Source organism: Panulirus ornatus, chromosome 7 (genome assembly GCF_036320965.1).
Source record: "Panulirus ornatus isolate Po-2019 chromosome 7, ASM3632096v1, whole genome shotgun sequence".
Lineage (NCBI taxonomy): Eukaryota > Metazoa > Arthropoda > Malacostraca > Decapoda > Palinuridae > Panulirus > Panulirus ornatus.
Window position 1 is genome coordinate 13,989,895 of NC_092230.1, and position 13,632 is coordinate 14,003,526.

Sequence of the window (13,632 nt, forward strand, 5' to 3'; positions counted from 1 at the left end):
GCTGTCTTCATCCATTACCATTGGCACTCCACTACACATGAAGTAGCATCACCCAACACCCATGCAAGCGCAAGGTAGTGATAGGAAAAGACAACAAAGGCCACTTTCATTCACACTAAGTCTCTAGCTGTCGTGTATAATGCACCGAAACCACAACTCCCTTTCCACATCCAAACCCCACAAAACTTTCCACGTTTACCCCAGATGCTTCACATGCCTTGGTTCAATCCACTGACAGCATGTCAACCCCGGTATAATAAATCGTTCCAATTCACTGTATTCCTTGCACACCTTTCACCATCCTGTATGTTCAGGCCCTAATCACTCAAAATCATTTTCACTCCATCCTTCCACCTCCAATTTGGGCTACCACTTCTCATCGTTCCCTCTGTCTCTGACACATATATCCTCTTGGTCAATCTTTCCTCACTCATTCTCTCCATGTGACCAAACCATTTCAATACGCCCTCTTTTGCTCTCTCAACCACACTCTTTTTATTACCACACATCTCTCTTACCCTTTCATTAATTACTCGATCATACCACCTCACATCCCATATTGTCCTCAAACATTTCGTTGCCAACACATCCACCCACCTCCACACAACCCTATCTATAGCCCATGCCTTGCAACCATATAACATTGTTGGAACCATTATTCCTTCAAACATACATATTTCTGCTCTTTGGGATAACATTCTTGCCTTCCACACATTCTTCAACACTCCCAGAACCTTCGCCCCTCCCCTACCTTGTGACTCACTTCCACTTCCATGGTTCCATCTGCTACTAAATCCAATCCCACATATCTAAAACACTTCATTTCCTCCAGTTTTTCTTCATTCAAACTTACCTCCCAATTAACTTGTCCCTCAACCCTAATGAACCTAATAACCTTGCTCTTATTCACATTTACTTTCAACTTTCTTCTTTCACACACCTTACCAAACTCAGTCACCATCTTCTGCAGTTCTCACCTGAATCAGCCACCAGTGCTGTATCATCAGCAAAAAACAACTGACTCACTTCCCAAGATCTCTCATTCACAACAGAGTGCATACTTGCCCCTCTTTCCAAAACTCTTGCATTCACCTCCCTAACTAACCCATCCATAAACAAATTAAACAGCCATGGAGACATCACGCACCCCTGCCGCAAACTGACATTCACTGGGAACCAATCACTTTTCTCTCTTCCTACTCTTACACATGCCATCCTTGATAAAAACTTTTCACTGCTTCTAGCAACTTACCTCCCACACCATATACTCTTAATACCTTCCAAAAAGCATCTCTATCAACCTTAACATATACCTTCTCGAGATCCACAAATGCTACAAACAAATCCATCTGTTTGTCAAAGTATTTCTCACATACATTCTTCAAAGCAAACACCTGATCCACACATCCTCTACCACTTCTGAAACCACACTGCTCTTCCCCAATCTGATGCTTTGTACATGTCCTTACCCTCTCAATCAATACCCTCCCATATAATTTCCCAGGAATACTCAACAAACTTATACCTCTGTAATTTGAACACTTACCTTTATCCCCTTTGCCTTTATACAATGGCACTATGCATGCATTCCACCAATCCTCAGGCACTTCACCGTGAACCAGACATACAATGAATATCCTTACCAACCAGTCAACAACAGTCACCCACTTTCTTAATAAATTCCATTCAAATACCAACCAAACCCGCCACCTTGCAACCTTTCATCTTCCGCAAAGCTTTCACTACCTCTTCTCTGTCTACCAAACCATTCTCTCTCACCCTCTCACTTCATACACCACCTCGACCAAAACACTCTATATCTGCTACTCTATCATGAAACACATTCAGTAAACCTTCAAAATGCTAACTTCATCTCCTTCTCACTTCACCACTACTTATCATTACCTCCCCATTAGCCCCCTTCATTTACCTACTTCCAAAACATCTTTTTATTCTCCCTAAAATCTAATGATACTCTCTCAACCCAACTCTCATTTGCCCTCTTTTTCACCTCTTGCACCTTTCTCTTGACCTCTTGCCTCTTTCTTTTATAGATCTCCCAGTCATTTGCACTATATCCCAGCAAAAATTGTCCAAACACCTCTCTCTTCTCTTTCATTGGCAATCTTACTTCTTCATCCCACCACTCACTACCATTTTTAATATGCCCACCTCCCACCTTTCTCATGCCACAAGCATCTTTTGTGCAAGCTTACACTGCTTCCCTAAATACATCCCATTCCTCCCCCTACATCATTTGCTCTCACCTTTTGCCATTCTGCATTCAATCTCTCCTGGTACTTCCTCACACAAGTCTCCTTTCCAAGCTCACTTAATCTTACAACTCTATTCACCCCAACATTCTCTCTTCTTTTCTGAAAACCTCTACAAAATACTGATTAGACATCCCTCCAGTTGCCCCTCTCAGCACATTAACATCCAAAAGTATCTCTTTCACACACCTTTCAATTAACACATAATCCAATAACACTCTCTAGCTATCTCTCCTACTTACATATGTAAACCTATATATCTCTCTTCTTAAACCAGGTATTCCCAATCACCAGTCCTTTTTCAGCACATAAATCTTCAAGCTCTTCACCATTTCCATTTACAACGCTGAACACCCCATGTACACCAATTATTCCCTCAACTGCCACATAATTCACCTTTGCATTCAAATCACCCATCACTATAACCTGGTCTCATGTATCAAAGCTGCTAACAAATTCATTCAGCTGCTCCCAAAACACTTGCCTCTCATGATCTTTCTTCTCATAACCAGGAGCATAGGCACCAATAATCACCCACCTCTCTCCATCCACTTTCAGTTTTACCCATATCAATCTAGAGTTTACTTTCTGACACTCAATCACATACACAACTCCTGCTTCAGGAGTTGTGCTACTCCTTCCTTTGCTCTTGTCCTCTCACCAACCACTGACTTCACTCACAAGCCATTCCCAAACCACTCTTCCCCTTTACCCTTGAGCTTTGTTTCACTCAGAGCCAAAACATTAAAGTTACTTCCCTCAAACATCCTACATATCTCTCCTTTTTCTCATCTTGATTACATCCACATACATTTAGACACCCCAATCTGAGCCTTCGAGCAGGATGAGCACTCCCTGCATGACTCCTTCATATGTTTCCCCTTTTAGAGTGTTAAATACTGGGAGGGGAGGGTTTCTAGCCCTCCACTCCTGCCCCCTTTAGTCGCCTTCTACAACACGCGGGGAATACGTGGGGAGTATTTTTTCCTCCCCTATCCCCAGGAAACAGAAGAAAAAATGGCCCAACCCACCCACATACACATGTATATACATACATGCCCAGACATGCATATACATACCTATACATTTCAAAGTATACATACATATACATACACAGACATACACAACTTTCTGCTTTCATCCATTCCTGTCATCACCCCGCCACACATGAAATGGCACCCCCCCCCCACACACACACACGTGTGCGACATAGTGCTGGGAAAAGACACCAAAGGCCACATTTGTTCACACTCAGTCTCTACCTGTCATGTGTAATGCAACAAAACCACAGCTCCCTTTCCACATCCAGGCCCCACAAAACTTTCCATGGTTTACCCTAGACACTTAACATGCCCTGGTTCAATCCATTGACAGCACATCAACCCCAGTATACCACATCATTCTAATTCACTCTATTCCTTGCATGCCTTTCACCCTCCTGTATGTTCAGGCCCTGAACGCTCAAAATCGTTTTCACTCCATCCTTCCACCTTCAATTGGGTCTTACGCTTCTCCTCGTTCCCTTTGCCTCTAAAACATATATCCTCTTTGTCAATCTTTCCTCACTCATTCTCTCCATGTGACCAAACCATTTCAATACATCCTCTTCTGCTCTCTCAACCACACTCTTTTTATAACCACACATCTCTTACCCTTTCATTACTTACTCAAACAAACCACCTTACACTACATATTGTCCTCAAACATCTAATCCAACACATCCACCTTCCTCCGCATAACTATCTATAGCCCATGCCTCGCAACCATATATCATAGATGGAACCCCCATTCCTTCAAACATACCCATTTTTGCTTTCTGATATAACATACTCGCCTTCCACACATTCTTCAACGCTCCCAGAACCTTCACCCCCTCCCCCACCCTCTGACTCACTTCCGCTTCCATGGTTCCATCCGCTGCAAAATCCATTCCCAGATATCTAAAACACTTTACCTCCTCCAGTTTTTCTCCATTCAAACTTACCTCCCAATTGACATGTCCCTAAACCCTGCTGAACCTAATAACCTTGCTCTTATTCACATTTACTCTCAGCTTTCTTCTTTCACACACTTTACCAAACTCAGTCACCAGCTTCTGTAGTTTCTCACCCGAATCAGCCACCAGCGAACAACAACTGACTCACTTCCAAAGTACTCTCATCCCCAACAGACTGCATACTTGCACCTCTCTCCAAAACTCTTGCATTCGCCTCCCTAACAGCCCCATCCATAAACAAATTAAACAACCATGGAGACACCACACACCCCTGCCGCAAACCGACATTCACTGGGAACCAATCACTTTCCTTTCTTCCAACTCATACGCATGCCTTACATCCTCGATAAAAACTTTTCAATGCTTTTAGCAACTTACCTTCCACACCATATACTCTTAATTCCTTCCACAGAGCATCTCTATCAACTCTTACCATATGCCTTCTCCAGATTCTAGGTATTTCTCGCAAACATTCTTCAAAGCAAACACCTGATCCACATACCCTCTACCACTTAGGAAACCATATTGCTCTTCCCCAATCTGATGTTATGTACATGCATTCACCCTCTCAATCAATACCCTCCCATGCAAATTCCCAGGAAGGTTCAACAAATGTATACCTCTGTAATTTGAACACTCACCTTTATCCCCTTTGCCTTAGTACAATAGCACTATGCATGAATTCCGCCAATCCTCAGGTACTTCATCATGAACCATACATATAATGAATATCCTCACCAACCAGTCAACAAGTCATCCCCTTTTTTTAATAAATTCCACTTCACATACCACCTCGACCAAAACACCCTGTATCTGCCACTCTATCATCAAACACATCCAACAAACCTTCAAAAACTCAATCCATCTCCTTCTTACTTCATCACTACTTGTTATTGCCTCCCCATTATCCCCCTTCACTGATGTTCCCATTTGTTCTCGTCTTACACACTTTATCTACTTACTTCCAAAACATCTCTTTGTTCTCCCTAAAATTTAATGATACTCTTTCACCCCAACTATCATTTGCCCTCTTTTCACCTCTTCCACCTTTCTCTTGACCTCTTGCCTCTTTCTTTTATACATTTCCCAATCATTCGCACTACCTCCCTAAAAAAATCGTCCAAATGCCTCTCTCTTCTCTTTCACAAACAAGCTTACTTCTTCATCCCACCACTCACTACCCTTTCTAATCTGCCCACCTCCCACCTTTCTCATGCCACATGCATCTTTTGCACAAGCCATCACTGCTTCCCTAAATACATCCCATTCTTCCCCCACTCCCCTTATGTCATTTGCACTCACCTTTTTCCATTCTGCACTCAGTCTCTCCTGGTACTTCCTCACACAAGTCTCCTTTCCAAGCTCACTACTCTCACCACTCTCTCCACCCCAACATTCTCTCTCCTTTTCAGAAAACCTCTACAAATCTTCACCTTCGCCTACACAAGATAATGATTAGACACCCCTCCAGTTGCACCTCTCAGCACATTAACATCCAAAAGTCTCTCCTTCGCACGCCTATCAATTAAATGTAATCCAATAATGCTCTCTGGCCATCTCTCCTACTTACATACGTATACTTGTGCATATCTCTCTTTTTAAACCAGGTACTCGCAATCACCAGTCCTTTTTCAGCACAGAAACCTACAAGCTCTTCACCATTTCCATTCACAACACTGAACACCCCATGTACACCAATTATACCCTCAATTGCCATATTACTCACCTTTGCATTTAAGTCACCCATCACTATAACACCCGGTCTCGTGCATCAAAGATGCTAACACCCTCACTCAGCTGCTCCCAAAACACTTGACTCTATTGATCTTTCTTCTCATGACCAGGTGCATAGGCACCAATAACCATCCATCTCTCTCTATCCACTTTCAGTTTTACCAATATCAATCTAGAATTTACTTAAATACGCTCTATCACATACTCCCACAACTCCTGCTTCAGGAGTAGTGCTACTTCTTCCTTTGCTCGTCCTTTCACCAACACTTGACTTTACTCCCAGGACATTCCCAAACCACTTGAGCTTCTGAGTATTACCCTTCTGAGTATTTCAGAATCATCTGCCTGGTCCTGTATATCTCACTCTCCCCAGAATCTGAAGACAGATCATCATCAATAGATCATCATTACGTATTTTGAAATCATCTGGTTTCTATATATGTCACTCTCCATCGAATCTGAAGACAGATCATCATCAACAAGTGCTTCAGAATCATCGTCCTGCTCCTGTATATCTACCAAAATCTAAGTTTCCACCCTAGAAAGTTCATAGGAATGTGTTCTCTCTGGCATAGCTGGAGAGTGACTGAGTTTAGGGAGATATTACTGTACACTGTCAACCTGACAGTGGCTCTGTGAGCAGCCTTTAGATGAAGGCATGAAATTCTACATATATGTCTAGAATGGACACTCATTGTGTAAATTTACATCAGGAGAATGGAAAGGGTTAACTAAAGCTTAGATGCTGATTCAGAATATTGCACTGGTTGGTGACAAGAGCAAACATGAGAGAAAACTCTGTTTCCACTTATCGTATTCTTGCAGTCTGTCCTTTTACTTTCTCCAAAAAATCTACAGCTTTACCCTACATCCACTAAACAGTACTCAAAATTAAAGGTGGACTAAAGATAAATTCTGAAATATGAGACATGATAATAAAGATCCAACATAACAACCTGCATCAGACGGAAATGATGAGGTGGAGGGTCAAGTAGTGGGTCAAGCAAGAACTCTGGAGGCTGAAGTTTGGACCTGCCCTCGTCTCTCACAGAGCATCTCTGCTCCACCTCCTCCTCTTCCTCCTCCGTGTATGAAGCACCCTGGAAGTCAACCAAAAATGTACATCAACTGGTTGACAAATTCCTTACCTTGTATATATCAAGTTTCTGTTATTCAGCAGAACATTTTCAGCATATAATCTGATTTGAATAGTATCTAAGTGAAAAATTCACCAAGTATGGTGGAACAAATCAAATCTTACTGTTGAAAAAAAATAAAATCAATTGTGCTAAAGGGAATATAAACTGGCTCACTACAGGTGGCAAACTGTTTAGGAGGAAGTGGTGAATTGATTTGTAATGAGCAGGCAAAAGAGGTGTACTATGAGAAAATCATGGTTTTGGTATACTTTAAGAAAAACCATTTCTCTACAAGAGGCAGAACCTGCGAGCACTAAAGAGAGTGCTTGAAGGAGTTTGCATATTTACTTACAATTTGTACCATACAGTACAGAGTTTTACACTTGTGGAGTGCTTGAAGGAGTTTGCATATTTACTTACAATTTGTACCATACAGTACAGAGTTTTACACTTGTGGAGCCCCATCCCTTGAATATTCTGAATTATCATTCAAATTTTTGGATTTCCATAAGCAGGTCAGCATTAAGTCATAAGGCATTTCATTCCATTCATCTACAACTCTAATACTTAATACTTAGAAGGTAATTTTCCAAACCTTTCCCAATAAGTTTATTACTCAATTTCATGCTATGTCCTCAGGTTGTTCTATCCTTACATCTCTAGAAGAAGTGTTCACCGTCTACATTGTAAATCAATCTTGAAAACTTTAAAGATGTCATCAGGTTACTCCTCACTCTTCTCTCTTTCATAGTGGGAAAAAATAAGGCCTCTAGCCTTTCCCTGTAGCACAGCCCTCTCAATTCTCCTACCATCTTTGTTGCTCTCCTCTGCACCTTATCCACTGACTCAGTGTGCTTCTTCAGATGTGGTGACCAGTCTTGAGGAGCTTAATTTAGTTTTGGCCTTATGCAGGAAGTGAAAAGCTAGATAAATATTTCCTTATCCATGAATTTGAATGCAATTCTAATATTTGCAAGCAAACACCTGGTCTCCTTAACTATTTACCTTTCATTTTGCTTTGTTGTTGTCTCCCGCGTTAGCGAGGTAGCGCAAGGAAACAGACGAAAGAATGGCCCAACCCACCCACATACACATGTATATACATACACGTCAACACATGCAAATATACATACCTATATATCTCAACGTACACATATATATACACACACAGACATATACATATATACACATGTACATAATTCATACTGTCAGCCTTTCTTTATTCCCATCGCCACCTTGCCACACGTGGAATAACAACCCCCTCCCCCCTCATGTGTGCGAGGTAGGGCTAGGAAAAGACAACAAAGGCCACATTCGTTCACACTCAGTCTCTAGCTGTCATTTAATAATGCATCCAAACCACAGCTTCCTTTCCACATCCAGGCCCCACACAACTTTCCATGGTTTACCCAAGACGCTTCACATGCCCTGGTTCAATCCATTGACAGCACGTCGACCCCGGTATACCACATCATTCCAATTCACTCTATTCCTTGCATGCCTTTCACCCTCCTGCATGTTCAGGCCCCGATCAATCAAAATCTTTTTCACTTCATCTTTCCACCTCTAATTTGGTCTCCCACTTCTCCTCGTTCCCTCCACCTCTGACACATATATCCTCTTGGTCAATCTTTCCTCACTCATTCTCTCCATGTGACCAAACCACTTCAATACACCCTCTTCTGCTCTCTCAACCACACTCTTTTTATTTCCACACATCTCTCTTACACTTACATTACTTACTCGATCAAACCACCTCACACCACATATTGTCCTCAAACATCTCATTTCAAGCACATCCACCCTCCTCAGCACAACTCTATCCATAGCCCATGCCTCGCAACCATACAACATTGTTGGAACCACTATTCCTTCAAACATACCCATTTTTGCTTTCCAAGATAATGTTCTCAACTTCCAAGCATTCTTCAAGGCTCCCAGAATTTTCGCCCCCTCCCCCACCCTATGATTCACTTCCGCTTCCATGGTTCCATCCGCTGCCAGATCCACTCCCAGGTATCTAAAACACTTTACTTCCTCCAGCTTTTCTCCATTCAAACTTACCTCCCAATTGACTTGAACCTCAACCCTACTGTACCTAATAACCTTGCTCTTATTCACATTTACTCTTAACTTTCTTCTTTCAAACACTTTACCAAACTCAGTCATCAGCTTCTGCAGTTTCTCACATGAATCAGCCACCAGTGCTGCATCATCAGCGAACAACTGACTCACTTCCCAAGCTCTCTCATCCACAACAGACTGCATACTTGCCCCTCTTTCCAAAACTCTTGCATTCACCTCCCTAACAACCCCATCCATAAACAAATTTAACAAGCATGGAGACATCACACACCCCTGCTGCAAGCCTACATTCACTGAGAACCAATCACTTTCCTCTCTTCCTACACGTACACATGCCTTACATCCTCGATAAAAACTTTTCACTGCTTCTAACAACTTGCCTCCCACACCATATATTCTTAATACCTTCCACAGAGCATCTCTATCAACTCTATCATATGCCTTCTCCAGATCCATAAATGCTACATACAAATCCATTTGCTTTTCTAACTATTTCTCACATACATTATTCAAAGCAAACACCTGATCCACACATCCTCTACCACTTCTGAAACCACACTGCTCTTCCCCAATCTGATGCTCTGTACATGCCTTCACCCTCTCATTCAATACCCTCCCACATAATTCACCAGGAATACTTAACAAACTTATTTTTTTTTTTTTTTTTTTTTATACTTTGTCGCTGTCTCCCGCGTTTGCAAGGTAGGGCAAGGAAACAGACGAAAGAAATGGCCCAACCCCCCCCCCCATACACATGTATATACATACGTCCACACACGCAAATATACATACCTACACAGCTTTCCATGGTTTACCCCAGACGCTTCACATGCCTTGATTCAATCCACTGACAGCACGTCAACCCCGGTATACCACATCGCTCCAATTCACTCTATTCTTTGCCCTCCTTTCACCCTCCTGCATGTTCAGGCCCCGATCACACAAAATCTTTTTCACTCCATCTTTCCACCTCCAATTTGGTCTCCCTCTTCTCCTCGTTCCCTCCACCTCCGACACATATATCCTCTTGGTCAATCTTTCCTCACTCATTCTCTCCATGTGCCCAAACCACTTCAAAACACCCTCTTCTGCTCTCTCAACCACGCTCTTTTTATTTCCACACATCTCTCTTACCCTTACGTTACTCACTCGATCAAACCACCTCACACCACACATTGTCCTCAAACATCTCATTTCCAGCACATCCATCCTCCTGCGCACAACTCTATCCATAGCCCACGCCTCGCAACCATACAACATTGTTGGAACCACTATTCCCTCAAACATACCCATTTTTGCTTTCCGAGATAATGTTCTCGACTTCCACACATTCTTCAAGGCCCCCAGAATTTTCGCCCCCTCCCCCACCCTATGATCCACTTCCGCTTCCATCCGCTACCAGATCCACTCCCAGATATCTAAAACACTTCACTTCCTCCAGTTTTTCTCCATTCAAACTCACCTCCCAATTGACTTGACCCTCAATCCTACTGTACCTAATAACCTTGCTCTTATTCACATTTACTCTTAACTTTCTTCTTCCACACACTTTACCAAACTCAGTCACCAGCTTCTGCAGTTTCTCACATGAATCAGCCACCAGCGCTGTATCATCAGCGAACAACAACTGACTCACTTCCCAAGCTCTCTCATCCCCAACAGACTTCATACTTGCCCCTCTTTCCAAAACTCTTGCATTTACCTCCCTAACAACTCCATCCATAAACAAATTAAACAACCATGGAGACATCACACACCCCTGCCGCAAACCTACATTCACTGAGAACCAATCACTTTCCTCTCTTCCTACACGTACACATGCCTTACATCCTCGATAAAAACTTTTCACTGCTTCTAACAACTTTCCTCCCACACCATATATTCTTAATACCTTCCACAGAGCATCTCTATCAACTCTATCATATGCCTTCTCCAGATCCATAAATGCTACATACAAATCCATTATACCTCTGTAATTTGGGCACTCACTTTTATCCCCTTTGCCTTTGTACAATGGCATTATGCAAGCATTCCGCCAATCCTCAGGCACCTCACCATGAGTCATACATACATTAAATAACCTTACCAACCAGTCAACAATAAAGTCACCCCCTTTTTTAATAACTTCCACTGCAATACCATCCAAAACTGCTGCCTTGCCTGCTTTCATCTTCCACAAAGCTTTTACTACCTCTTCTCTGTTTACCAAATCATTCTCCCTAACCCTCTCACTTTGCACAGCACCTCGACCAAAACACCCTATAACTGCCACTCTATCATCAAACACATTCAACAAACCTTCAAAATACTCACTCCATCTCCTTCTCACATCACTACTACTTGTTATCACCTCCCCATTAGCCCCCTTCACTGAAGTTCCCATTTGCTCCCATGTCTTACGCAATTTATTTACCTCCTTCCAAAACATCTTCTTATTCTCCCTAAAATTTATTGATACTCTCTCACCCCAACTCTCATTTGCCCTCTTTTTCACCTCTTGCACCTTTCTCTTGACCTCCTGCCTGTTTCTTTTAAACATCTCCCACTCATTTGCATTTTTTCCCTACAAAAATTGTCCAAATGCCTCTCTCTTCTCTTTCACTAATATTCTTACTTCTTCATCCCACCACTCACTACCCTTTCTAATCAACCCACCTCCCACGCTTTTCATGCCACAAGCATCTTTTGCGCAAGCCATCACTGCTTCCCTAAATACATCCCATTCCTCCCCCACTCCCCTTACCTCCTTTGTTCTCACCTTTTTCCATTCTGTATTCAGTCTCACCTGGTACTTCCTCACACAAGTCTCCTTCCCAAGCTCATTCACTCTCACCAATCTCTTCACCCCAACATTCTCTCTTCTTTTCTGAAAACCCATACAAATCTTCACCTTCGCCTCCACAAGATAATGATCAGACATCCCCCAGTTGCACCTCTCAGCACATTAACATCCAAAAGTCTCTCTTTCGCACGCCAATCAATTAACACGTAATCCAATAACGCTTTCTGGCCATCTCTCCTACTTGCATACGTATACTTATGTATATCTCGTTTTTTAAACCAGGTATTCCCAATCACCAGTCCTTTTTCAGCACATAAATCTACAAGCTCTTCACCATTTCCATTTACATCACTGAGCACCCCATGTATACCAATTATTCCCTCAACTGCCACATTACTCACCTTTGCATTCAAATCATCCATCACTATAACCCAGTCTTGTGCATCAAAACCACTAACACACTCATTCAGCTGCTCCCAAAACACTTGCCCCCATGATCTTTCTTCTCATGCCCAGGTGCATATGCACCAATAATCACCCATCTCTCTCCATCCACTTTCAGTTTTACCCATATCAATCTAGAATTTACTTTCTTACACTCTATCACATACTCCCACAACTCCTGTTTCAGGAGTAGTGCTACTCCTTCCCTTGCTCTTGTCCTCTCACTAACCCCTGACTTTACTCCCAAGACATTCCCAAACCACCCTTCCCCTTTACCCTTGAGCTTCATTTCACTCAGAACCAAAACATCCAGGATCCTTTCCTCAAACATACTACCTATCTCTCCTTTTTTTCTCATCTTGGTTACATCCACACACGTTTAGACACCCCAATCTGAGCCTTTGAGGAGGATGAGCACTCCCCGCGTGACTCCTTCTGTTTCCCCTTTTAGAAAGTCAAAATACAAGAAGGGGAGGGTTTCTGGCCCCCCGCTCCCGTCCCCTTTAGTCACCTTCTACGACACGTGAGGAATGCGTGGGAAGTATTCTTTCTCCCCTATCCCCAGGGATAACTATCTCCTAAAAAGGAACCCTGGTGATAGGTTACAAATGACATCAACTCCCAAGTGTCTCACACACACATGTCTGCAGCTTGTCTCCAGCTTGATAACATTCATACTGAGGCCTTCTTTCATTGTGGCCCATCCTCATTACTTTACATTTACTTAGGGTGAACTTTATCGATCACATGTCAGACTAATTTCTCTAAGTTTGTCATGGTCCCCTTGTAACATGAGATCCTCCACGCTTTTCACTTCCCTCAAGATCTCTACATCATCCACAAGCATACTCATGTAAGAGGCCACACCATCTGACACGTCATTCGCAGAGCCAATTTGAAGTAATGATCCCAGAATAAAAGCCTGCGGCATTCAAGTGGTGGCCTTAACCCATCTGAATAAAGCTCCCCAAACGTACATCCTTGGCTCATTTCCAACAAGATAATCTTTCATCCTTCAGAGAGGACTCCCCATTATTCCTGCATAGGAATTAACCTCCCATAAAGTCCACTGTCAAATGTGTTTTGGCCGTCCACAAACAAACTCATCCAGTCTTCTTCTTTGTCCAATACTACACTTACTCTCTTTTAGGAATCTAAGAGGTTTGTTCCAAATTACTT

At 42.5% G+C, this 13,632-nt stretch overlaps 1 protein-coding gene across 1 annotated transcript in view; it reads right to left on the reverse strand.

Moving 5' to 3' along the window:
* Nucleotides 1-13: 13 nt before the first annotated feature.
* LOC139749422 (BTB/POZ domain-containing protein 7) overlaps nt 14-13,632 on the reverse strand; it is a 409,317-nt gene continuing 395,698 nt past the window's right edge. Inside the window, exon 13 of the mRNA XM_071663268.1 lies at nt 14-7,103. Coding sequence (XP_071519369.1) covers nt 6,906-7,103 — 198 coding nt within the window. The 3' untranslated portion in view covers nt 14-6,905. The remainder of the gene's footprint in view (nt 7,104-13,632) is intronic.